The sequence below is a fragment of the Betta splendens genome, chromosome 7 (genome assembly GCF_900634795.4).
Source record: "Betta splendens chromosome 7, fBetSpl5.4, whole genome shotgun sequence".
Taxonomy (NCBI): domain Eukaryota; kingdom Metazoa; phylum Chordata; class Actinopteri; order Anabantiformes; family Osphronemidae; genus Betta; species Betta splendens.
Window position 1 is genome coordinate 76556 of NC_040887.2, and position 25945 is coordinate 102500.

Here is a 25945-nt window from a genome sequence, read left to right on the forward strand (position 1 = left end):
GACACTCTACGACACTATTCTGTATTTTAACACTACTCACCTAGACATGGCTGAGGCCGAGGTGACTCACCTCTGATTCCAACATGATGACCACAGACCCTCTGACCATGCTGGACCACCAAGTTTTCACCTCCTGCAGCTATTAACTCCTGGTTTCTATCTGCAGAGCGACGGTAAATTCCCTGATTCACATCCCTGAACACATCTAACATCTCAGAGACCCGAGCTGTGTAGCCAGCTAACTCTGTCACCTAGAAAAGTACAAATACACATTTTAGGTGTGTTCACACTACACAGGAAAACAAACACCGGCATTGCGGTTTGACAGAAATGTTGATTCCGTAAAACTTTTTACATAAACATCCTCGAGGAAGAAGAAAGGTCTACCTCCTTGTATGAGCTCATGATCCTCTCCACAGCATCAGCTGCAGCATTCAGGAGGTTTCTGGCTGTAGCGAAGCCTTGAGTCCTCTCACTCACCAACTCCTCCTCCTTCATAACTAGGGCCGCCTGCTTTACCTCCTCAGGGTCTAGAGATAAGTTTACACAGCAGAGTTGTACAAGTTCATTTCTAAAAAACATGTACAATATATTCACAATGCACAAGATCACATGACAAACATGCCAAATCGTTGTTAAAGCGAGTGTGTTTTACTTTGTTATTTTCCTCCTGGTGTGGTGTATTTACCATGCACTGAGTATCCAGTGGCAGTAATGATAGAAACAGCGACCATCACCAGACCTGAGGCGCTCCACACATACTTCATTAAAAACTGCTCCAACATGACGTACCACAGACGCTTCAGCAGTATTTGATGGATCTGAGAGGTCAGAGCCACATAGCTTCTCTGCAGCTGAGCCATCTCCACCTACAGGTCACAGTATCAAGTGACAGTGATTACCTGTTGAAATCAATGTTAAGTTACAGTTCCATTAGGTGGTTCAGAGTGCTTTACCCTGTGTCCTGCATAAAAAGCGATCTCCTCAGAGTTGGCAATGATTCTTGAGTGCATGTATCTCAGGTCTCCTTTCCTCTTTGCTTCCTCAGCCACTAGCTTCCCAAAGCGAGGTGAGCAGGACCTCAGGACTTTAACAGTGAAGGCCACCACAAGGCCAGCAATGACTGAAGGCCAGGTTGTGTTCGCTCCTACAAAAGAAAACCACAGCAAACAATGTGAAACAGATGCACTTTGACCTTTAGCATGATAAACAAAAAATATGTATGTACCTTTAGACTGTGCCGTGCGGATGAGAGTGTAACATGTGATGACTACGTCCAGTATTGGTTTAGTCAAGTTGGAGTAAAGATGTGCAATGGAAGCTGAAAACATGACGATGTCCTCAGTGAGAGACTGATCAGGATTGGAGAGACGCCCGTCCATATTACTGACGCGGTAATAAGTCTGAAGGCAACACAAACAAGGTACCATCACAGTTAAGCGTAAAGCAAGATCACGGATACTGTTAACAACATTTTAGTAAGTCCACCAAAGGTACAAAATGTGTGAGTGTGACAAAGTGTAGAGCACTCCACTTGTCCCTAGTTTTTTAGTTTCAACATACAAATCCTAACTCATGTTTGGACACACACACACACACACACACACACACACACACACACACACACACACACACACACACACACACACACACACACATAGAGCAGGCAGAGCAGGCAAGATTTGGAAAAAATTCCAATACATTATAGATAGATAGATGAACTTTATTGATCCCACAGCGGAGAAATTAAATCACTGGAACAGCTATAATATTAATAAGAATAAGAATAATAAGAATAATAATAAACTGCATATGTACAAAAAAGAAATAGTGTCCAAGATAAAGTGACCAAACAACAGTGCAGATTTGAGCCTGTTACCGCTTGGGACAAACTGAACTCTAAACATGCTCACCATGTGCGGGGAAACTAGGAAATTAAAGCTTTCAAACAAAACCAGAGGGAATCGCCCAAATGCAACGACCCACACACATGTAAAATGTAACAATAGTATGGTTTAATTAAACAACTACAGTAAATATAAACATGAACCAAGGATAACAAAGAAACTAATTAACTTATAGCGCTGCCATGAATCTAAACACTAAACAGGAACTAAAAATCGATGCACCAGCAGGGTAAATGTGTCATGATCCGTGTTTTTGTTCTAGTTGTTTCTTGTTGTCACGCCATGTCTTGTTGTCACGCCACATCCTGTTTTATTTTGTTAACTTCCTGTTTACCCAGTCGTCACCCTCCGGTTTCCAGTATCCACACCTGTTACCAATCAGTAATCAGTACCAGTATATAGCCTCACCACTCACAGACCCCAGTTGCCAGATTGTTGTATTCGTGTTTCATCAGGGTTGCGTGTTTCTTGAAGAGTCCGAGTTTCCTTAGTGTTCCGTGTTTCCTGAGCGTTCCTAGTTTCCCGTGTTTCCCGAGTTTTCGTGTTTCGTGTTCCGTGTCCCTCGTGCCTGTTCCTGTTTTGCCTTGCTCCGCGTATCCTGTCTATAAAAGAACCTGGACTAACTACCTGACCGTGAGTTTGCCTTATCCCTGCCTGTACTTTTGCCGTGATCATTTTGTGTATGACCTGGACCGTCTGACCTTGCCTTGGGAATAAACCTCTGTTTGATCATAATCCTGCCTCCGTGCTGTGCATGTGGGTCCGCCGCCTGCCCGAGCCCTGACAGAACAATCTGGCCAAACTTGGACCCAGCCAGCACTCAGCCTCCGGTCAGGTCAGTGACTGTTTTTCCTTGTTTTTTTTTACGGCGGATATTAATCACCCGAGGGAGCATGGAGTTCACCTGCGCCGAGCTACCCAGCGACCTACGTGTTTATTTTAAAATCCTTGCGGAGGATTACCGACGGGCGATTAACCCGGAGAACCAGCGCAGCGCCGTGGAGGTGGCGATATTGACGCTGGAGGACGATGACACCGCGTTAGAGCGCCCCAGTGTTCATCGCCTCTATGAGCGACTGTGCGCGAGGTTTGATGAACTAAGCGACGCGCTCCGCACCACGCCAGCGCCGGTCGCACCGCCGAAGGTTTCGGTTTCCTTCTCCCCGCCCCGTCGGACCGTTGTGTCTGCATCAACCTGCCCAGCTCCATGTTTGTTCCGCTGGGAGGATTCCCTGCATTCATGCGGCCCCCCGTCTCCAGTTCAGTCTCCGGCCCAGTCGAGCCCAGTTCAGTCTCCGGCCCAGTCGAGCCCAGTTCAGTCTCCGGCCCAGTCGAGCCCAGTTCAGTCTCCGGCCCAGTCGAGCCCAGTTCAGCCTCCGGCCCAGTCGAGCCCAGTTCAGCCTCCGGCTCAGTCGTGTTTAGCCCAGTCTCCGGCTCAGTCGTGTTTAGCCCAGTCTCCAGCTCAGTCGTGTTTAGCCCAGTCTCCAGCTCAGTCGTGTTTTGCCCAGTCTCCAGCTCAGTCGTGTTTAGCCCAGTCTCCAGCTCAGTCGTGTTTTGCCCAGTCTCCAGCTCAGTCGTGTTTTGCCCAGTCTCCAGCTCAGTCGTGTTTTGCCCAGTCTCCAGCTCAGTCGTGTTTTGCCCAGTCTCCAGCTCAGTCGTGTTTTGCCCAGTCTCCAGCTCAGTCGTGTTTAGCCCAGTCTCCAGTTCAGTCGTGTTTAGCCCAGTATCCAGCTCAGTCGTGTTTAGCCCAGTATCCAGCTCAGTCGTGTTTTGCCCAGTCTCCAGTTCAGTCGTGTTTAGCCCAGTCTCCAGTTCAGTCGTGTTTAGCCCAGTCTCCAGTTCAGTCGTGTTTAGCCCAGTCCCCAGTTCAGCCGTGTGCTGCCCAGTCCCCAGTTCAGCCGTGTGCTGCCCAGTCCCCAGTTCAGCCGTGTGCTGCCCAGTCCCCAGTTCAGCCGTGTGCTGCCCAGTCCCCAGTTCAGCCGTGTGCTGCCCAGTCTCCAGTTCAGCCGTGTGCTGCCCAGTCCCCCGTTCAGCCGTGTGCTGCCCAGTCCCCCGTTCAGCCGTGTGCTGCCCAGTCCCCAGTTCAGCCGTGTGCTGCCCAGTCCCCAGTTCAGCCGTGTGCTGCCCAGTCCCCAGTTCAGCCGTGTGCTGCCCAGTCCCCAGTTCAGCCGAGCCCAGTCCAGTCGAGCCCAGTCCAGTCGAGCCCAGTCCAGTCCTCGTTCCAGTCGAGCCCAGTCCAGGCCTCGTTCCAGTCGAGCCCAGTCCAGCCGAGCCCAGTCCAGATCCCAGTTCAGTTGAGTCACGTTCAGGCTCCCGTTCAGTCCGGTCACGCTCAGGCTCCCGTTCAGTCCGGTCACGCTCAGGTCCAGTCGAGTCACGTCCCAGTCCAGTCCAGTCACGCTCAGTCCTTGTCCCAGTCAGAGGGCACCGTCCGTCTGACGACTGTTAGCCCCAGCCAATCAGGCCCGACGTCTCCTCCGTCGAGCTCGGCAGCTGTAGGCAGTCATGCCGGCTCCGGAGGGGACGCCGTCCCAGTCCCTGTCGATCCGTTAGGGGTCGTTCTTGTTCCGGTCGGCCATGCTGCGGCCGTTCTTGTTCCTGTCGGCCATGTTGCGGCCGTTCCTGTTCCTGTCGGCCAAGTAGATGCCGTTCCTGTCCCTGTCGGCCATGTTGAGGTCGTTCCAGTTCCTGTCCCTGTTCCTGTCGGCCATGTTGCGGCCGTTCCTGTTCCTGTCGGCCAAGTAGATGCCGTTCCTGTCCCTGTCGGCCATGTTGAGGTCGTTCCAGTTCCTGTCGGCCATGTTGAGGTCGTTCCAGTTCCTGTCCCTGTCGACCATGTTGAGGTCGTTCCAGTTCCTGTCCCTGTCGACCATGTTGAGGTCGTTCCAGTTCCTGTCCCTGTCGGCCAAGTTGAGGTCGTTCCAGTTCCTGTCCCTGTCGGCCAAGTTGAGGTCGTTCCAGTTCCTGTCCCTGTCGGCCAAGTTGAGGTCGTTCCAGTTCCTGTCCCTGTCGGCCAAGTTGAGGTCGTTCCAGTTCCTGTCCCTGTCGGCCAAGTTGAGGTCGTTCCAGTTCCTGTCCCTGTCGGCCAAGTTGAGGTCGCCCCAGGCCCCGTTCCCGTCGGCCAAGTAGAGGTCGTTCCAGTCCCCGTCACCCTCGAAGCCGCAGCGCCCGCCGGCCTCCAGGAGGAGGCAGCGCCTGTTGCAGTTCCTGCGCACCTCCAGGAGGAGGTCGCGCCAGTTGCAGTTCCTGCGCACCTCCAGGAGGGGGTCGCGCCAGCCGCAGTTCCTGCGCACCTCCAGGAGGGGGTCGCGCCAGCCGCAGTTCCGGCGCACCTCCAGGAGGGTGTCGCGCCCGTCGCAGTCCCGGCGGACTCCCAGGAGGGGGTCGCGCCCGTCGCGTTCCCGGCGGACTCCCAGGAGGGGGTCGCGCCCGTCGCAGTCCCGGCGGACTCCCAGGAGGGGGTCGCGCCCGTCGCAGTCCCGGCGGACTCCCAGGAGGGGGTCGCGCCCGTCGCAGTCCCGGCGGACTCCCAGGAGGGGGTCGCGCCCGTCGCAGTCCCGGCGGACTCCCTGGATGGGGTCGCGCCCGTCATAGTTCCTGCCGACCCCCAGGAGGGGGTCGCGCCCGTCGCAGTCCCGGCGGACTCCCTGGAGGGGGTCGCGCCCGTCATAGTTCCTGCCGACCCCCAGGAGGGGGTCGCGCCCGTCGCAGTCCCGGCGGACTCCCTGGAGGGGGTCGCGCCCGTCATAGTTCCTGCCGACCTCCAGGAGGGGGTCGCTCCCGTCATAGTTCCTGCCGACCTCCAGGAGGGGGTCGTTCCCGTCATAGTTCCTGCCGACCTCCAGGAGGGGGTCGTTCCCGTCGCAGCTCCCGCTGCACCTGTATCGGTTCCTGGCGGCCCGGCTCCGGCCGCACCTACACCTGTCTCTCGTCGCGGTGGTCCAAGGAGGACGCCGCTGGTTCCTGTCTCTCGTCGCGGTGGTCCAAGGAGGACGCCGCTGGTTCCTGTCTCTCGTCGCGGTGGTCCAAGGAGGACGCCGCTGGTTCCTGTCTCTCGTCGCGGTGGTCCAAGGAGGACGCCGCTGGTTCCTGTCTCTCGTCGCGGTGGTCCAAGGAGGACGCCGCTGGTTCCTGCCTCGTCCTTGACTCGGCTGTCGGACTGGTGGCCTCGCCCTCGGCGCATCCTGTTGCTTGGATGGCGCTGCCTCCTGCGGCGCCGTCCGCCTCGACTCCTCAACCTCCTGGATCAGCGTCCGCCAGGAGGACATCGCCGTTGGGGGGGATCCCCGTGGACGCTGGCCCAGCCCAAGGGCACTGGGTGTGCCCCTCTGCCTCAGCGGCGGCTGGGCAGGATCTCGCCGCGCCTTCACCCTCCGTGAAGGAATCCCTGGACTTCGTGTTTTTTCCCCGTTCATGGACTTTGGTTTGGTCGTGTGGACTCGTGTTTTGGCCCTCCCCCGGTCCTCCCTCCACCCACCCTGCTCGTGTGCCTTGAGGGGTAGGGATTCGGTCCCTCCGCCTGGGACCACCCTCCGCCCGCCCTGGTTTGGGGGGGGGGCTTCCGTGGGCGCCGTGGAAGGCGCCATAGGGGGGGGGGTACTGTCATGATCTGTGTTTTTGTTCTAGTTGTTTCTTGTTGTGACGCCATGTCTTGTTGTCACGCCACATCCTGTTTTATTTTGTTAACTTCCTGTTTACCCAGTCGTCACCCTCCGGTTCCCAGTATCCACACCTGTTACCAATCAGTAATCAGTACCAGTATATAGCCTCACCACTCACAGACCCCAGTTGCCAGATTGTTGTATTCGTGTTTCATCAGGGTTGCGTGTTTCTTGAAGAGTCCGAGTTTCCTTAGTGTTCCGTGTTTCCTGAGCGTTCCTAGTTTCCCGTGTTTCCCGAGTTTTCGTGTTCCGTGTCCCTCGTGCCTGTTCCTGTTTTGCCTTGCTCCGCGTATCCTGTCTATAAAAGAACCTGGACTAACTACCTGACCGTGAGTTTGCCTTATCCCTGCCTGTACTTTTGCCGTGATCATTTTGTGTATGACCTGGACCGTCTGACCTTGCCTTGGGAATAAACCTCTGTTTGATCATAATCCTGCCTCCGTGCTGTGCATGTGGGTCCGCCGCCTGCCCGAGCCCTGACAAAATGACTCAAGGAAGAGGCCTACAGAAGTGGTGACTGTGGTGGAAATTTTCCATAAAGAAGTAGATGAGAGAGTTGTCCTTTTGTGCGATTTATTGAAATAATAAAGAAAATAAAAATAATGGGGAAAGCAAATAAAAAGCATGGATGTTGATCGTGCACATCAACAAACCAAAAACCAGCTGGGGAGATCAGTGCACACACCACGAAGGTGTGATGCAAAGAGCCCACGATCCTCAAGTTGCTTCTGCCTTTTAGCTTCTCTGTCCGACTAGGGTGGAATGTCTTTCTAACCCAATCAAATTACATGCACCATCTCCTCCCTGTCGCAGTGTGTGTGAAGATATTTACATTCTCACACCTGCATCGCTGACGTCCAACTATCTGTGAGAAAGGAGCACCAAGTCTCAACAGACAGAGACACAACTCCCCGACCTTGGGTTTGGGAGCTAGAGTTGAGAGTCTATCAGGCAGAGACAACCATTGAACAATCTAGGTGAAATGTCAAATGCATACAGTAAGACAAAACATAAGATATTAATTGCAGAACATAAGTCATAACTCGTATAATAACTGCATAGAAATAAGGAAGACACATAGAAATAAGGAAGAGACAATTTTTCCCATAACATGACCAGTTCCTGTACAGGCAGGCCAGAAACAGGCTGACCAGATGGTGCCGATCTTCACTCAGAACTTCATTCTCTGCAGCTGTCTACAGTGCCCAACTGCTTCAGACAGTCCACCATTGTGCCCCTCCCTAGGAAGTCCACCATCACCAGCCTGAACGACTAGACAGCCTAAAGACCTGTTGCCCTGACGTCTGTGGTCATGAAGATGAAGAGAGTCTGGTGCTGGGACATCTGAAGGACATCACAGACTCCCTGCTGGACCCCCTGCACTTCGCCTACAGGAAACACAGGTCGGCAGATGATTCAGGAAACCTGGGACTGCACCACATCCTGCAGAACCTGGATCTCCCTGGCACATATGGCAGGATCCTGTTCGTGGACTTCAGCTCAGACTTTAACACCATCACCCCTGGAATACACCATTAACTGACCCAGCTCACCGTCCCTGATCCCACATGTCAGTGGATAAGGAGCTTCCTGACCGACAGGAGGCAGCAGGTGAGGCTGGGCAGCATTACATCTGAGCCGCCTGCCCCCCTCCCATCCACATTTTCAACACCTTACTGGAGAGAGGTCATGTGCCAGTTTGCTTCAGTTATCGCCCCTGTTGACAAAAAGATGAGGATCACAAGATTCAATGACTAAAGACCTGTGGCTCTGACCTCTGTAGTCGTGAAGTCCTTTGAGTGCCTCATCCTCTCCTACCTCAAACACATCACAGACCCCCTCCTAGACCCCCTGCAGTTCACTTACAGAGCCAACAGATCTGTAGACGATGCTGTAAACATGCTGTGAACTCCAGGATCCTACGCCAGGACACTGTTTGTAGACTTCAGCTCTGCCTTCAACACAATAGTTACATCCCTGCTCCATTAACTGTCCTAATGTTTGCTGATGACACCATCCTCATCAGTCTCATCTCTGACGGAGATGAGTCAGCCTACAGGAGGGAGATAGCCAGTCTAGTGTCATGGTGCAGCGCTAACAACCTGGAGCTAAATGCTCTGAAGACAGTGGAGATAACAGTGGACTTCAGGAAAGACCCAGCCCTCCTCCCCCTGTCATCCTGTGGTCATCCTGTGGAGTCCTTCTGCTTCCTGGGCACCATCATCAGCCAGGACCTCAAGTGAGAGCAGAACATCAGCTCCATCACCAAGAAGGCTCAACAGAGGATGTACTTCCTGAGGCAGCTGAAGATGTTCCACCTCCCTTTGAAGATGCTGGTGAACTTCTACACTCCCATCATTGAATCCATCCTTACAACCTCCATTACAGTCTGGTTTGCTGCGGCCACAGCCAGAAACAAGGCCAGTGAATGTCCTTTCCACTGATGCTGTGGGTGGTTAATCAGTTTTGCTGTGTAAGGTAGTTAACATTGTTGATTGTACAGTCTGATCGCAACCAGTAGGAAGGATCTACGATATCTCTCCTTCACACAGCGAGGGTGGATCAGTGAGCTACTGAAGCTGCTGTCCAGTGCAGACAGTGAGTCCTCCAGTGGGTGAGAGTCCTGGTCCAGGGTGGATGTCAGTTCAGCCAGGATCCTTCTCTAACCCACCTCCTGCACCGTGTCCAGAGTGCAGCCCAGGACATCACTGTGATGCTGCTGCTCCAGCAGATCACACCGTACAGAATGGCTGATTCCACCACAGGGTCATAAAGGTCTTCAGCAGTGTCCTCTTCACTCCAAAAGACCACAGTCTCCTCAGCAAGCTGCCGTCTGCGGAAATCCACCACCATCTCCTTCGTTTTCCCTGAATTGATCAGGAGGTGGTTCTGCTGGCACCAGTCCACATAATTCTGAGTAAGTCCTCTGCATCGTCATCATCGGTGATCAGTCCAACAATTGCAGAGTCATCAGAGAACTTCTGCAGAACACAGCTGTCCGTGTTATGTCTGAAGTCTGAGGTATAGAGGGTGAAGAGGAAAGGGGCCAGTACAGTACCCTGTGGGGCCCCCATACTGTAGGTCAGAGTGTCAGACACACAGTCCCTGGCTCTCACAAACTGAGGCCTGTTTGTGAGGGAGTCCATAATCTACTCCATCAGATGGAGGTCCACACCAGCCGTATGTGTTTCAGAAGCATCGCCTGGATGGTGTTGAAGGCACTGGAGAAATCAAAGAACATGATCCCCACAGTGCTGCCGGGCTTCTCAAGGTGAGAAAGAGCTTGATGTAGGAGGAAGATGATGGCGTCGTCTACTCCTATGCCGTGTCAATAGGCGAACTGCAGCAGGTCCAGGTAGGTTCCCACCACAGAGCGGACATAACCCAGGACCAGTCTCTCCTGTGTCTTCATCAGGTGTAATGTCAGGGTCACTGGTCTAAAGTTGCTGAGGTCTTTGGCGTGCGGTGTCTTCGGGCACTGCGGGCACTGGTACCACGCAGGAGGTCTTCCAAAGCCATGGTACCATCCTCAGCTTGAGGCTCAGATTGAAGACACGCTCCATAACTCCACACAGTTTGCCTGCGCTGGACTTTAGGAGTCTGGAGCTGATGCCATCTGGTCCAGCTTCTTTCCTGGCCTTGATCTTAAGCTCTTTTCTTACCTGGGTGCTGGAGAAGGACAGGGGTTGAAGGACTGTCTCAGGATGGTGCCTGTGAGTGTGGTGCTTTGAAGCCAGAGATGGTTTTCAGGCTTCTCCACACCTCACTAATGTTGTTCTGCTGCAGCTGCTCCTCCATCTTTCTCCTGTAGCTGGCCTTCCCCTCACGGATTTTCCTCCCTGTCCCCTGATTTAAACCATTTAAACTTTAACAGAGCTTTAATATCTGGGCTTTAAAGGGCCCATATCATGCAAAATCCACTTTTTAGACATTTTGGAGCGTCCCTATGACTCTATGGGTCACATATACACACACTGAGCACGGTAGAAATGCATTTCCTGCTTTTTTCACATTTTGAAAACGTAAATTTTCTCATCCAATGAAAACAGCCACGACCTACTCTGAGGCCGTGTCCCAGTTGTCGTCACACTGGTTGAAAGTTCTCCTTGCAAATCCTGAACCACCACCCCCACAATGATCCCGAACCAAAACTGGACTTCCGCCATTTCCCCCCTCTCACTGACCGTGAACAGACCAGCACGGCAGCGCCCAAGTCCTCCCATAGAAATAGTTCGGTTCTTAGGTGTTCTAACCAACACCAAAGTCTCTTCACTTTACCAAGGGATCAACAAGTGAGGATTTGTGGGTCACTTTTATTTTTAACGGACCGGTGCCAGAAACACTGCCTCAGCATTTATACGTATGTGCATTTCAAACAAGGGTGCGTACAATGCTGGATTTGTTTCACGGCTCCTGTTGGAAAAAAAGGACCTATTCCTAAAGTCCGTCATCCACTCACTGAAGTAAGTACATGCTTGATGTTTATAATGTTTTAAAATGTTAGTTTGTCCGTTTAAATGTAGTAACCTATGTGTGGGGCAAGTTACTAGCTAGCTATGCTAACGGCTACAGCCATTCGACCGAGCCTTTGTCCCCTTCAAATGTGCTCATGTGGGCTCCTGCAGCCACACACCTGTGTGGACAAAAGCTAATGACTAACGGCGTCGAGCGGCTAAAGGCAGGGAGCGGTGGGTCTAGCGTCTGTCCTTTTTCTGTAATCACATACACCTGTGGGGAACAGCTGATCTTTATCGCCCTTCCAGCGGCGACAGACAGGAAGCGGTGGATCTAGCTCGCTGTAGTAAGTTTGTGCTTGATACTTGTGATATCTAAATATGTTAGTTGGGTCTGTTTAAAATGCAGTAACCCACATGTGAGACAAGCTAATCGCTAGCGTCGCTAACGGCTACAGTGAGTCAACTGAGCCTTTGTCCCTTTCAAATGTGCTACTCTGAGTTGGTGCAACCACACACCTGTGTGGGGAACAGCTAATACCGATGGGCCTTCGATCGGCGACAGGCAGGAAGCGGTGGATCGAGCTTTTGTCCTGTTGACGTGCTGCCGCTCCTGTTTGTGTGTTGCGTTAGCCGTTAGCATGCCTTTAGGCCTTTGCACTTTAGAGCTACAGCTGGTCGATCGCTACAAAAAGAACCTGCAGATGAACGCTGTTATGTTTATTACCCCGTCCTGTCCAGCCTAAATCAACTTGTGATTTGGGGTTATGTCATTGTTCTATCAAATTCTAACATGATTAGTTGGAATGATTACTGTGTTGTGTTTCAAGCTTAGTTGCTAATTAGTCACATCTCTACAATACCTGCTGCTTATCTGGTCAGTTACCGATAGCTTGTACCATAGCCATTATATTTGTAGGACCAATACAATTTACAGTAAATTTAACAGTCTTTTCTATACTGTAGGAGGGCAAATCCCAGTTGCCCACATGCAAGGAGGCTGTGAAACAGAGAAATCACTGCAGACTGTACACAGACATCTGCTGCCAAGCTCAGGAGTGAAGGTATGTAAGTTTGTATGTACCAACAGTAAGATAGGTAATAGAAGATTTTAATTGGTATATACTGTTTAGATTTTATATTTGAATTGTAACAACTGTTTATCTGTTGTTTTAGCACAGACAGGCCTGTCCTCTTGTTTGGTTTAATTTTTTGTCTGGTATTGTGTGTTCTTACATTAGAGAAGGTTTTGACCTACATAATAATTAACATTTCACTAATCTACAATTCTGATTGCACTACCTTTTGTTTTGATGAGGTGATGGTGAGGACAGCCACAGCTTCCATCTGGTAGAGGACTGCTTCCGCTCAGTCTTCCAAATAGTGATGAGAACAAGGATCACCACATCTCCCTGTTTACCCTACTTTCATGCATTTCGTCTGCAAGGCCCTGCAAAAGCTTCTCCTTCGTCCTCAAACCCCCAGACTTCTTAATTAACTCAGTAACCTATACATTGCACATTGGAGTGTGAAGGTAACAGTTTGTTCTAGCTTTGGAGTAGTGATGTATTTTTTTGGTTTACAATAAAGTTGGCTTTAACTATTATGTATTTCACTGAACTCTGTTTCTGAAGGGAAAACACTTTTATTTAGGAAATCATAGTATTGAAATTACATGTTTTTCTCTTTCTAATATGGTAAGCTATAAAGTTGAAGCGGCCATAAATAAAACGCATATAAATTATATATAAATAAAGTAAAAAAAATTCTTAATGAGTGTTGCACTCAAAAAACACATTTTTACTCAAACAGTAAACGAGTTATTCTACAGGTGGTCTACATCAATCATACTATGAGTGTTTTAGTGTTTTATCCATCAGGAAACTGCCTTCATCTACAACCCAAGCATGAAGAGATGGCAACTCAGATTCTTCACCCCAGGAATCCTCAGCACCAGCTCACTAGCCTCTGTAGACTAGATACCTGTAACAACTTTAGATACAGAGACATATTACTGTCAAATTTATCATGAATGACAAAAAACATAATTAAAAGCAGTAAAAATACGTTAGGTCAATATATAATTTTAACCAATGCTTTTTGTTCCCAGGTAGGTCATGCAGTGATTGCTCTAAATATTAATGCACATTTTTTAAATAAAATTGTCAGAGCAGCAGCACAAGTAAGACAAAAACAGTGAAATGTGTAAATGTAAAATGTATTTATATTATTTCAGCTATGCTCTCAAACTTATTTATTTGTATAATGTAAGCTAAAGTAGTGTTTTCTATTAACGAGAGTTTTCCAGGTAAGTCGTGTTGTGAATATTGAAGCTGCACACGCCATTTAGCATTCGCATTAGCAACCGCTAGTCGCTTTGCAAATTACATAAATCAATTAAATTGAAGTAAATGCGACATTACCAATGAGACACATCTTGCATCAGCCGAAATGTGGTGACTTCAACAGCCTCCTCTTCAGCTTCAGGGTCAGATTCGGGATCGTAGACGTATGGTTCTACTACGCTACGAACCAGCTGACTAATGTCGTGCAGTTCTGTAGTGGGTCTTCTTCTTCTGTGGAGGATTGCGGTGGATTGCATTCTCAATGTCGCACTACTGCCACCTATCGTATCCTAACCGTGCGGTGGCTCGTATCCATGGAGCCAATTTTAAAAAAAAAACAACAACAAAAAAGGTATGCACTTCCGCACAGAGGTGTGGTGAGCAGCTTCGCTTGCGACACGCCCAGAAAACACAGCGTTTGCTGATGGAGAGTGAAAACCACACATTGACAGGGGCAGTGTGGACGATCTAAAGGGTTTTATGGGATGAAAATTTACAGAGGCCTTACTGTGACATTAAAGTCTAATATTTTTTAGAATGAAAAGCATGATATGACTCCTTTAATGTCAGGGGTACAAAATTTCATCTTAATTCATTTTAATAGTTTGTATTTTTATATTAAGATGTACCACCTGCCAACCCTCAAGTAGAGGGGGGAGGGCTGGAGTCAAATCTCCGTGGCCAGAGATGGTCTTCAAGCCCTTCCACACATTCTGCGTTAACCTTGCCTTCAGCTTCTTCCTGTAGCTCCTCTTGCCCTGCCTTTATTTTGCACTTGAGTTCACGTTGAAATCTTTTTTCCTATTTCATATAAGACACGTCTTAAAAACAGCATCTGCTTCTTCAGCATCGTGGATTAGACACAGCGACAGCTGTTGGGAACCAACGCATCAGACATTTTTTAAAGTGCCAGTGATTATTCAATCACAGGACGCTTACATGTGCAGCGTGGGGCTTCTAACTAGCTCCAGGTCTGACTGTGTCTGTTAACTTCCAGCTAGAGCTGCTCGGTTGGTCCAATGAGCCACATCAACTATCATGTTCCTAGAAGTAGGTAGCGGTGGAGCACCAATTTATAACTCAGATTTATGAATTACTCCTAAACATAAACATAGTTATAACTCATTTGAGAAGCCTCACTCTGAGCCTTTCTCACCCGGACTCTAAAACCCAGAAGCCAGTTGTGTATCATCTTCCTGCTCCATATTTAGAGCTTTAACTGAATTCTGTGAATTTTTATCTGACTTTGTCCTTAGCACAGATAAGGTCATTGTAGTGGGAGACTTTAACATTCATGTAGATGTTGTCAGCAACTGTCTCAGCACTGCTTTTGACTCCTTAATAGACACTATTTGTTTTACTCAGCATGTAAATGAACCCACTCATCTTTTTAACCATACCCTCGATCTTGTTTTGACATATGGGGTTGAAATTGATAATTTAATAATTCTTCCCCAAAACCTGAACCTGAAAATCTGACCATTTCTTATTTACTTTTGAATGTACCATAATTGATCAGCAGCTGGAAAGAAATATTACTATAGCAGATGTTTATCTGACAACGCTGTTGCCAGATTCAAACAGATGATTCCATCATCTTTTGCCTCATTGTCTTGAAGCTACACAAAGGAAGACAGTCACCTTAATCCTTACGAACAAGTTGACTGTCTTGTAGATGCTGCTGCAGTTTTTCTACGTATATATGTATAACTCAGAATTCTGCAGCCTAAAGCATAGAACCAGACAACTAGAAAGGCAGTGGCGTTCTATCAAAATGAATGTAAACTGTATAGCATGGAAGGACAGTCTAATGATATATAAAAAAGGCACTTTGTGCTGCTAGAAAAACATATTATTCCTCCTTAATTGAGAAAAACAAAAACAACCCCAGGTTTCTTTTGAGCACTGTAGTCAGGCTGACTAAGAGTCATAGCTGTGCTGAGCCTACTATCCCCTTAAATCTCAGCAGCAATGACTATGAACTACAGTACTTCACTAATAAAATTATCACCATTAGAGAAAACAGTGATCAGCCTCTTTTTCCAAATGACGGAAATCACCCTCTAGATCCATCAACTTTAAGTTTACCAAGTTCTCTGTTTTACCTAGACAGCTTTTTCCGCATAACTCATATGGAGTTAACTTCAATAATAAAGTCTTCCAAGTTGCCTACTTGTCTTTTAGATCCAATCACAACCAGATTACTCAAAAAAGTTCTACCTTTAATCAGCTTGTCCATATTAAATCAAATCAAATCAACCAATCTTTACATTTAGGATATGTACCACAGGCTTTTAAGGTGGTTGTAATCAAACCTTTATTGAAAAAAACTACTCTGGACCCTGGAGAACTTGCCAACTATAGGCCCACTTCAAATTTTCCCTTTATTTCTAATATTCTTGAAAAAAATCATAGCTAAACAATTATCTGACTACCTGAGTGGGAATAACCTGCACAGATTTTCAGTCAGGATTTAGAAAACATCATAGCCTTAAATCCTGAATGTCCCAAAACTTCCTTCAACTAAATTCAGATAAAACTGAAATTCTTATCGTTGGGCCTAAAAATCAGAGGGAGACACTATTGAGTCTGATAGCCACCCTGGATAGCATAACATTAGCTTCAGATTCTACTGTAAGGAACCTTGGTGTCTTCTTTGACCAGGATCTCTCTTTTACATCATACATTAAACAAATCTCTAGAACCGCCTACTTTCATCTTAGAAATATAACTAAAATCAAAACCATCCTCTCTCAGAGCGATGCAGAGAAACTGATTCATGCATTTGTCACCTCTAGGCTGGACAACTGTAACTGCTTACTCATAGGATGCCCTAACAGCTCGTTAAAAAGCCTACAGCTTATTCAAAATGCTGCAGCCAGAGTTCAGACAGGACTTAGAAAGAGAGATCACATTTCTCCTACATATCTCCAAAGGTGGAGAGTGTGTCATCTTCTCAAACCTGAAGAGGGAGCTGGTTCCGGGGGAGAGGAGCTTGGTAGCTAAAAGCTCTGCCCCCCGTTCTACATTTAAAGATTCTAGGAACCACAAGTAGCCCAGCGCTCTGAGAACAAAGCGTTCTACTGGGAACATAAGGAACTATGATGTCTTTAAGATAAGAAGGAGCTTTATCATTGAGTACTTTGTAGGTGAGCAGGAGAATTTTGAATTCTATCCTACATTTCCAGGCAGCCAGTGCAGAGAAGCTGTCACACTCAATGGCAGATTGTCACAGATATAATAAATATAAATATAAATATATAGATATAAGATACATACATAAATATATAGATATAAGATACATACATAAATATAAGATATAAGATACATACATAAAGATACATACAAGGTCTGCGTCAGGTGTTGGGGAACCAGAGCACCTTGGCGAGAAGTGGGCTACTGGAACAAGAAAGAAATGGCTGAGATGCGAGAACAAGGCTCTGTTGGAATGCTACTACTCAAGTAACCCTAGTCAGAGGGGTTACATGCAAAGAATGTGCGGTGAATGGGAACGGAGAAACCCACATTCAAGGCTGACGGCGAAGCAACTAGTAGCTCAGTGTTCCAACATCCACAAACGGCAACTGCTATCACAACTTGAGATTGACGAGATACAACACAAATGCTACAGCAAGGGGGAGCCAGGACGCCAGGTCAGAGGGGAGGTTTCACCATCTCCCCAACCGGAAATTGGGTACGAAGCCCCAATAAGCACAGATACGCTGAGCGAGGCAGCGACTGACCTGAAAGACAAGATCATGGCGAGATTAAACAGGCAACCCCGAACCCCACTACAACGGCTAAGTGAAGTACCATCAGAAAGTCTCATGGAAGATGTGAATGCAGCATTGAGAGCGATCCCTACCACAACAATCACAGAAACCAATGAGCTGATATACGCTTCAGCATCAGTGATCCTAGAGGTGCTTGGCTATAAGAGCAACCATGGGAGCCATGAGAAACAATACCCACCATGGAAACGAAGGTTGGAGGCAAAAATCAAGGCAGCTCGGAGGGAAGTGAGCCAAATGACAGAGGCCCAGAGAGGGGCAATGAAAAGACCAATGCCTAAGAGGTACAGCCAGATGACCATACCTGAAGCACTCGAAACTGCCAAGCAAAGGCTACAAGCCTTGGCCAGCCGCCTAAAGAGATACACCAGAGATAACGAAGCCAGACGAATAAACCGGCTGTTCGCAACACAACCTGCATCACACAACAGTGATGCACAGTGGCTGGTGGATCTGAGGGAAGACCACAGCAACCTCCCTGAACAGAATCCAGTGACTATCACAGTGGCAGACATCCAACATAGAGTCTCAGGTATGAAAAACTGGACAGCACCTGGCCCTGACATGATCCACGCCTACTGGCTAAAGAAGCTCACTGCAATCCATGAGCGCCTGGCAGCACAAATGAACCAGCTGCTAAGGGATGGGACTCACCCTGAATGGCTAACCGAAGGGCGAACGATCCTGATAATGAAGGATCCCTCAAAGGGCACAGTCCCATCCAACTACCGGCCAATAACCTGTCTCTCCACAACATGGAAGCTCATGTCAGGCATCATCGCAGCTAAGATAAGTGGGCACATGAGTCAATACATGAGCGAAGCACAGAAGGGCATTGGTAAGGATACCAGAGGAGCCAAACACCAACTCCTGGTAGACAGAACAGTCGCCCAAGACTGCAGAATGCGACACACCAACCTGTGCACAGCCTGGATCGACTACAAGAAAGCCTATGACTCAATGCCACACACATGGATCACTGAATGCTTGGAGCTGTACAACATCAACAGAACTCTAAGGGCCTTCATTGCAAACTCGATGAGGTTGTGGAGAACCACCCTTGAAGCCAATGGGAAGCCACTTGCCCAAGTATCCATCAAATGTGGCATATACCAAGGAGATGCACTGTCCCCACTGCTGTTCTGCATAGGTCTAAACCCCCTCAGCCAAATAATAAACAAGACTGGCTATGGATACCGACTCCGGAACGGGGCCACCATAAGTCACCTCCTCTACATGGATGACATCAAGCTGTACGCCAAGAGTGAGCGAGACATCGACTCGCTGATCCACACCACCAGGATCTACAGCTCGGACATCGGGATGTCATTCGGACTCGAGAAATGTGGGAGGATGGTGACAAAGAGAGGCAAGGTAATCCACACAGAAGGGGTCTCACTCCCAGAAGGAACAATAGCAGACATTGAGGACAATTACAAGTACCTTGGAATACCACAGGCAAACGGCAACCTTGAACAGGCAACAAGGAATGCGGCGACAGCCAAATACCTCCAACGAGTAAGGCAAGTCCTAAGAAGCCAGCTCAATGGCAAGAACAAATCCCGGGCAATAAACAGCTACGCTCTGCCAGTGATCAGATACCCTGCTGGAATAATAAGGTGGCCAAAGGAAGAGATACAGACCACAGATGTTAAGACACGAAAGCTCCTCACCATGCATGGAGGGTTCCACCCCAAATCCAGCACCCTGAGACTGTACGCTAGCCGGAAGGAAGGAGGCCGAGGACTAGTGAGCGTGAGAGCCACTATCCAGGATGAAACATCCAAGATCCATAAGTACATCAAGGATAAGGCCCCGACAGATGACGTGCTGAGTGAATGTCTCAGGCAGTGGAGAACAGAGGATGAGATGCTGGAAGAGGGACCATCATGGGAGGACAAGCCCTTGCACGGGATGTACCACCGGAACATAACTGAAGTGGCTGATCTCAACAAATCCTATCAATGGCTTGAAAGGGCTGGGCTGAAGGACAGCACAGAGGCACTCATCCTGGCCGCACAGGAGCAGGCCCTGAGCACCAGAGCCATAGAGGCCCAGATCTACCACACCAGACAAGACCCAAGGTGTAGACTGTGCAAAGAGGCCCCAGAGACGGTCCAGCACATAACTGCAGGGTGTAAGATGCTGGCAGGCAAAGCATACATGGAACGCCATAACCAAGTGGCTGGCATAGTATACAGGAACATCTGCGCGGAGTATGGACTGGAAACCCCAAGGTCAAAGTGGGAAACACCTCCCAAGGTGGTAGAGAACGAGCGAGCCAAGATCCTGTGGGACTTCCAGATCCAGACTGACAGAATGGTAATGGCGAACCAACCAGACATTGTGGTGGTGGATAAAGAGCAGAGGAAAGCCGTAGTGGTGGATGTGGCAATACCAAGCGATGGCAACATCAGGAAAAAGGAACATGAGAAACTAGAGAAATACCAAGGGCTCAGAGAAGAACTGGAGAAGGCTTGGAAGGTGAAGGCCACAGTGGTGCCTGTGGTGATCGGAGCACTAGGGGCTGTGACCCCCAAACTGGAGGAGTGGCTACGACAGATCCCTGGAAAAACATCCGAAATCTCAGTCCAGAAAAGCGCAGTCCTAGGAACAGCAAGGATACTGCGCAGAACCCTCAAGCTCCCTGGCCTCTGGTAGAGGACCCGAGCTTGGAAAGTGGATGAGACCACCCGCGGAGGGTGAGAATAGAGTGTGTATATATATATATATAAAACGGTTATTGACTGATAGAACACAGCTGGTAAATCACAAGATAAACAAGCAGGAACAACGAAGGCGAGACAGGAACTAAACAGGAAGTTGACAAAATTAAACCGGAAATTACATGCAATGACTGAAAGTCCACATTCATGACACCCATGAAGTATTATGTCTGCATCAATTAACTTTTGTCTGTCTTACGTGGTTGGTGAAGTACAGCTTGTAGGCATGGTTGACCAGTCGGCTCCTAAAGCTCAGGCTCAATTGACCTTCCAGAAATCGGATGGCACTATTAATGAAAGTGGCAGGAACTGCAACAAGCAGCCACTTAGAAAGCTGCAGCATGAAGGCTTGAGGATCCTTCTGGACGATACACTTCACTATCAGACCTAGGAGATCAATAAGATAAGATAAGAAAACCTTTAATAGTCCTGCAGTGGGGAAAATACTTCTCACAACAACCGTACAGATTAGCGAGAATACAACATCGGAAAAGTTCGTGTTGGCACAGTACAAGGCAGTACAGTACGGTGGCGTGAGTATGAGGTCATTGAAGGGTTATTGCACAGTAATGAATACAAGTCTTATACCGGTTTGAACAAATGTTGCACAGATAATTTGGCATGTTATGATTTTTAATCTTAAAAATGTATTCTATATTCTATTACTTCCCCTCCATTTTATTGCCATACACCACAACAAATGGATTCTGACAGGGATTAACCTATCCTTAAGAAAGGAAGGGACTGACCATCCAGAGCAGCAACGTAGACAGACAGGAAGGTCCTGGACATCAGAGTGAGCGAATGGAGAGCCAGCAACCCAATCTCTGGACACCAGAACCGTGGAAACAATAGCTTCAACAGCTGAGACAATCTGAGAGCAAACTCCCTGTTCACTGACGGAAACCTGAAAACACAGAGAGATCAGATCAGGGGTCTGAATTATAAAACAGCTATGGATTTCACACATCATTACAGGCTTTATGGCATCAAATCTGTTAAAAATCAAGTTATGAAAACACACAATTGTCAGAAAGTTTATGCTTTTGCCTTTGACTCAGTGGCACAAAGAATGTCAGGAAACACAGCCTATTTCTGATGGAGGACTGGGTGACGGAGTTGTTTAATAGCATCCCCAGTAAAGCAGTCTGAACAGGATGCAAACTGTACTGTATCCAGAGTGTCAGGTAATAACAAAGCCCCTGACCAGTCTCTCAAAGCAATCTCAGTTAGGTCTACTGGATGATTAATGCAGGCTTAGATGGCCACCTGAGAGCTTACACCTGAGTACAGGTCTAGAAGGAGCGAATAGTGAAGGCATTGTAACGGGGACACTACTAATAGAACAGACATCTATCAGAACATACATGTTTTATCTGTGGGGAAAATTGTCAGTCAGAGTCAGAGTCAACAGTCAGAAACTAGGTAAATTGTGGAATCTGGATTCATAGACAGATCAAGAGCAGCTTCTTATAATAATATTAATAACAATCATAATTGAACTTTATTGTTCCCACATTGGGGAAAAGAACCTCTCTATTTTTACCATCCTGAGGGCAGCAGTGGGCACATAGTGTGAATTGTCTTACTCAAGGACACATTGGGTGCTCTGGTAGGCTTGCTCCCCAAGCCAGTGCTCTACCAACTGAGCCACCAAGCCTTCAGTCTGAAATGAAAGTCAAACACATATTTACCTGCGGTCACTCTTCTTCTTTCCATCCTTGTTTTCCACAGCATTTAAATAAGAGCTGACCGCCTCCTCAAGGAGGGGACCATCATCAGGCCGTTTACCTGCTGCACGCTTTTAAAAAAATAAACACACCCACTTGTATCTGTGGTGTTTCAATGCGTGTGTGTGTGTGTGTGTGTGTGTGTGTGTGTGTGTGTGTGTGCGTGTGTTGTCTCAGGTGCTGTCTTACCTGAACCTTGCTCCACACAAGCGGTGACAGCTTCCTGACAGCATAAGCAGCAAGCAGCACAGCCATCATCTTCCTAACCCTGGAGCTCTGCCTCAACTGAGCTGGTATGTTCTGATACATCAACAGCATGACAGACAGGAGGTGCTGGCCAATCAAAGGACAGTAACAGCAAAGGTTTAAGAAGTTTGAACTGGAACAGGTCCCAAGGGTTCCATCGAGCCTTCAGCCTTGTTAATGCATAAACAGCATGCTGACCTGGCCTGGACTCATCAATAATAAATACTGCTACAGAACTAAATTTAACTTTAAAATGGTGGCTTGGTACAGTAACTAAGTTAGCAGGGCGTTGTGGAGTGGAAGGCCCCAGGTTCAAAGCCCACGAGAGCACTAAGTGTGTCCTTAAGTAAGACACACTAGCTCCCCTGGTGCCGCACTGTGGCTGCCCACTGCTGGCTAGAAATGCAGAGGTTAATTTCCTCAATGTGGGATCGATAAAGTTCTAATAAAAGTAATCATAATAATAATAATAATATCTGATTTCTCAGTGTGTAGACATTTGCCCTCTCTTCTCACAAGCTTCATATGTGTTAGCAGCTGCTAGCTTCTGGCTTTGTATGATGGGATGTTAGGAGGTGCAGTTTTATGACCAGTGTTGGTGAAGATTGTCAGTCTGAATAGTTCGTGTGAAGAAGCACCCAAGAAATGGTGAAACCTTCCTACTCGAGAAAAGGAGGCCAACTGCCATTGCTCAACTTTTATGACTAGTGTTAGAGGTTTACATGTCATACCTTTGTCTTACATAGATTACACTGTTAGAGATGACTTGACTGTTTAGAATCAGAGAAGCTGGTGACAATAGCAGCTAAGCTAGTTGACAGTATCATGTTTGTTTGCAGACTAACAAGTTATAGCGAAGCCAGTGAGCCTCTGTCTATTCTCTGGACACAAACGAATGATAAATAAAGGTTTTCTTTATCTTAACATTGTGTAAATCATAGCCTCACACTTGACACTGTATTAACAATGCTACAGAGCAGTAAAGCTAATTCATCATATGGCTGTTTTTAATGGTCTCCAGCTTAGAAAGAAAAAAAACATAGTTGGTTTCGCAATCCGTCCAGTTTGTAACGGACTAAACTTCTCCACGCTTTCTGTTTGGGTTGGAGTTTCAGAGTGTGGTTCTCTTTACACATGTACCTTCACTTGGGGCAAAAAGTACTTCCAGAACGTCGTAAAAATGTTATGGGATGTGCCAGGAATACGATGTTCCACAATGGAAAACCATTCTAAGCTTTTTCTTCTGCGGGTGGAAAACCCTGTGGTGTTGTTCCACAATTTACCATCATCACATCTGAGATCAGTGATGGGTACCTTAACAGCATATCCCTTTTCTATAATGCCTTCCATTGCACGTTGCTCAGCAATTTTCCGATTGTTGGGTGTAGTAAATTTGATCATTGCGTATGGGATAAATACAGAGAGTAGATGGGTTCATGTGTGTTCTCAGTTACTGGAGTTAAAGAGTTTGCTTAAACTGGGTTCGCAGAGTCTGGTGTTGCCTGTTGCCAAGCTGTTCTTAAGGAAACATTCAAAATGTCACAGCGACCTGGGAAAGGAGCTAGGAGGTTGATGGCGTTCCAGAAGGATCTGGGAACTGAACAGATAACACGGCCAATAGCCAAGACTTTTCTGAGTAGCCACGTAGGCTCTTTCTCCCTCTGAGGAAACATCTAGACTTCATGCACGCCTTATTTGGACATGAGGAAAGATCTTAGGTAGTGGTTAAAAACAGGCCTTCTCAAGCTGGGGTTTTCAGAGCGCTTCGCAGAGGGTCCGCTGGAAGCACACAGCTGACCTTTTCCGACCTCTCAGTGCTCTCTGCAGAAGAACAAGCAGGTGAATTCCGTCTCTGCCTCTCTTGCAATTATTCTTTGATTGTATTGATTTACCATATGTAATAAATCCATGTGCTATTGATTTAAACTTCAAAGTTGCGTCCGTATGAAATCTCTGACGAGGTTGCAGCAGCAAAATACACGACATGGGCATCTGCACATCCTTGTTTCTCAGTGGCAGAGCAATGCTGTAATGTCCATTCACAAGACTAGCTGATTGTGGGACAATGTCAAGAAACTAACAATCTTTCCTAGACATTTCCTGTTTCTCATACTAAGATATGGCCTATCTTTGCTGCTAGCTATAGCTTACCTTGGTTCAATAGCTTTAGGTGCATTAGTACCAAAAAGCAATCCTATCTTTGCTTTTATTTTAGGAATCAACACCTCCTGTAGATGTGGCCACTTGTTAACATCCTCTTTCAAAGGAATATTGACTTTGTAGGAAAATGCATCTGGTAACTCCTGAAAATGTATTGCAGTCCAAACTGCTCACTTCCAAGCCAGAGACTATGTGACCGTTCACAATCCTTTCTACTCCTATTGTCTTTAACAAGATGTGTGTCTTTTTGCCTGTATGGTTTAGTTGCCTTTCCTTGACCTTGGCGTGAATATATATATTCAATAGTCAAGACATTCCACCAGATATTGACGTAATCAAGCTCAAGTAAACATACAGCTTTATTTGATTAGGTGTATATATATATATATATATATATATATATATATATATATATATATATATATATATAACACACTCTATTCTCACCCTCCGCGGGTGGTCTCATCCCCTTCCCAAGCTCGGGTCCTCTACCAGAGGCCAGGGAGCTTGAGGGTTCTGCGCAGTATCCTTGCTGTTCCTAGGATTGCACTTTTCTGGACTGAGATTTCGGATGTTTTTCCAGGGATCTGTCGTAGCCACTCCTCCAGTTTGGGGGTCACAGCCCCTAGTGCTCCGATCACCACAGGCACCACTGTGGCCTTCACCTTCCAAGCCTTCTCCAGTTCTTCTCTGAGCCCTTGGTATTTCTCTAGTTTCTCATGTTCCTTTTTCCTGATGTTGCCATCGCTTGGTATTGCCACATCCACCACTACGGCTTTCCTCTGCTCTTTATCCACCACCACAATGTCTGGTTGGTTCGCCATTACCATTCTGTCAGTCTGGATCTGGAAGTCCCACAGGATTTTGGCTCGCTCGTTCTCTACCACCTTGGGAGGTGTTTCCCACTTTGACCTTGGGGTTTCCAGTCCATACTCCGCGCAGATGTTCCTGTATACTATGCCAGCCACTTGGTTATGGCGTTCCATGTATGCTTTGCCTGCCAGCATCTTACACCCTGCAGTTATGTGCTGGACCGTCTCTGGGGCCTCTTTGCACAGTCTACACCTTGGGTCTTGTCTGGTGTGGTAGATCTGGGCCTCTATGGCTCTGGTGCTCAGGGCCTGCTCCTGTGCGGCCAGGATGAGTGCCTCTGTGCTGTCCTTCAGCCCAGCCCTTTCAAGCCATTGGTAGGATTTGTTGAGATCAGCCACTTCAGTTATGTTCCGGTGGTACATCCCGTGCAAGGGCTTGTCCTCCCATGATGGTCCCTCTTCCAGCATCTCATCCTCTGTTCTCCACTGCCTGAGACATTCACTCAGCACGTCATCTGTCGGGGCCTTATCCTTGATGTACTTATGGATCTTGGATGTTTCATCCTGGATAGTGGCTCTCACGCTCACTAGTCCTCGGCCTCCTTCCTTGCGGCTAGCGTACAGTCTCAGGGTGCTGGATTTGGGGTGGAACCCTCCATGCATGGTGAGGAGCTTTCGTGTCTTAACATCTGTGGTCTGTATCTCTTCCTTTGGCCACCTTATTATTCCCGCAGGGTATCTGATCACTGGCAAAGCGTAGCTGTTTATTGCCTGGGATTTGTTCTTGCCATTGAGCTGGCTTCTTAGGACTTGCCTTACTCGTTGGAGGTATTTGGCTGTTGCCGCATTCCTTGTTGCCTGTTCAAGGTTGCCGTTTGCCTGTGGTATTCCAAGGTACTTGTAATTGTCCTCAATGTCTACTATTGTTCCTTCTGGGAGTGAGACCCCTTCTGTGTGGATTACCTTGCCTCTCTTTGTCACCATCCTCCCACATTTCTCGAGCCCGAATGACATCCCGATGTCCGAGCTGTAGATCCTGGTGGTGTGGATCAGTGAGTCGATGTCTCGCTCACTCTTGGCGTACAGCTTGATGTCATCCATGTAGAGGAGGTG

General features: G+C 47.8%; 1 protein-coding gene and 2 long non-coding RNA genes across 10 annotated transcripts in view; 1 reads left to right on the forward strand and 2 right to left on the reverse strand.

Annotated features, from left to right (window-relative positions):
- Nucleotides 1-25945, reverse strand: part of abcd1 (ATP-binding cassette, sub-family D (ALD), member 1) — a 58538-nt gene that overhangs the window by 29037 nt on the left and 3556 nt on the right. For 3 of the 8 annotated variants that reach the window (XM_029156388.3, XM_029156389.3, XM_029156386.3), the window contains exons 2-10: nt 21804-21947; nt 21579-21685; nt 20634-20791; nt 20084-20271; nt 1229-1403; nt 957-1147; nt 689-869; nt 388-530; nt 71-251 (exon numbers count right to left, since the gene is read on the reverse strand). In XM_029156388.3, the coding sequence (XP_029012221.1) occupies nt 71-251; nt 388-530; nt 689-869; nt 957-1147; nt 1229-1403; nt 20084-20271; nt 20634-20791; nt 21579-21685; nt 21804-21932 (1453 nt within the window). In that variant the 5' untranslated portion in view covers nt 21933-21947. Of the gene's footprint in view, nt 1-70; nt 252-387; nt 531-688; nt 870-956; nt 1148-1228; nt 1404-20083; nt 20272-20633; nt 20792-21473; nt 21551-21578; nt 21686-21803; nt 21948-25945 lie in introns of all 8 variants that reach the window. The other 5 variants (XM_029156391.3, XM_029156392.3, XM_029156393.3 and 2 more) reach the window with 3 other exon arrangements.
- LOC129604308 (uncharacterized) lies at nt 10467-12431 on the forward strand. The gene is made up of 2 exons (XR_008695104.1): nt 10467-11031; nt 11989-12431. It is a non-coding gene; the product is annotated as an uncharacterized LOC129604308 (long non-coding RNA).
- Nucleotides 12648-16693, reverse strand: LOC129604303 (uncharacterized). Its single transcript, XR_008695097.1, has 2 exons — nt 13446-16693; nt 12648-13014 (listed from the first exon to the last, which is right to left on the reverse strand). It is a non-coding gene; the product is annotated as an uncharacterized LOC129604303 (long non-coding RNA).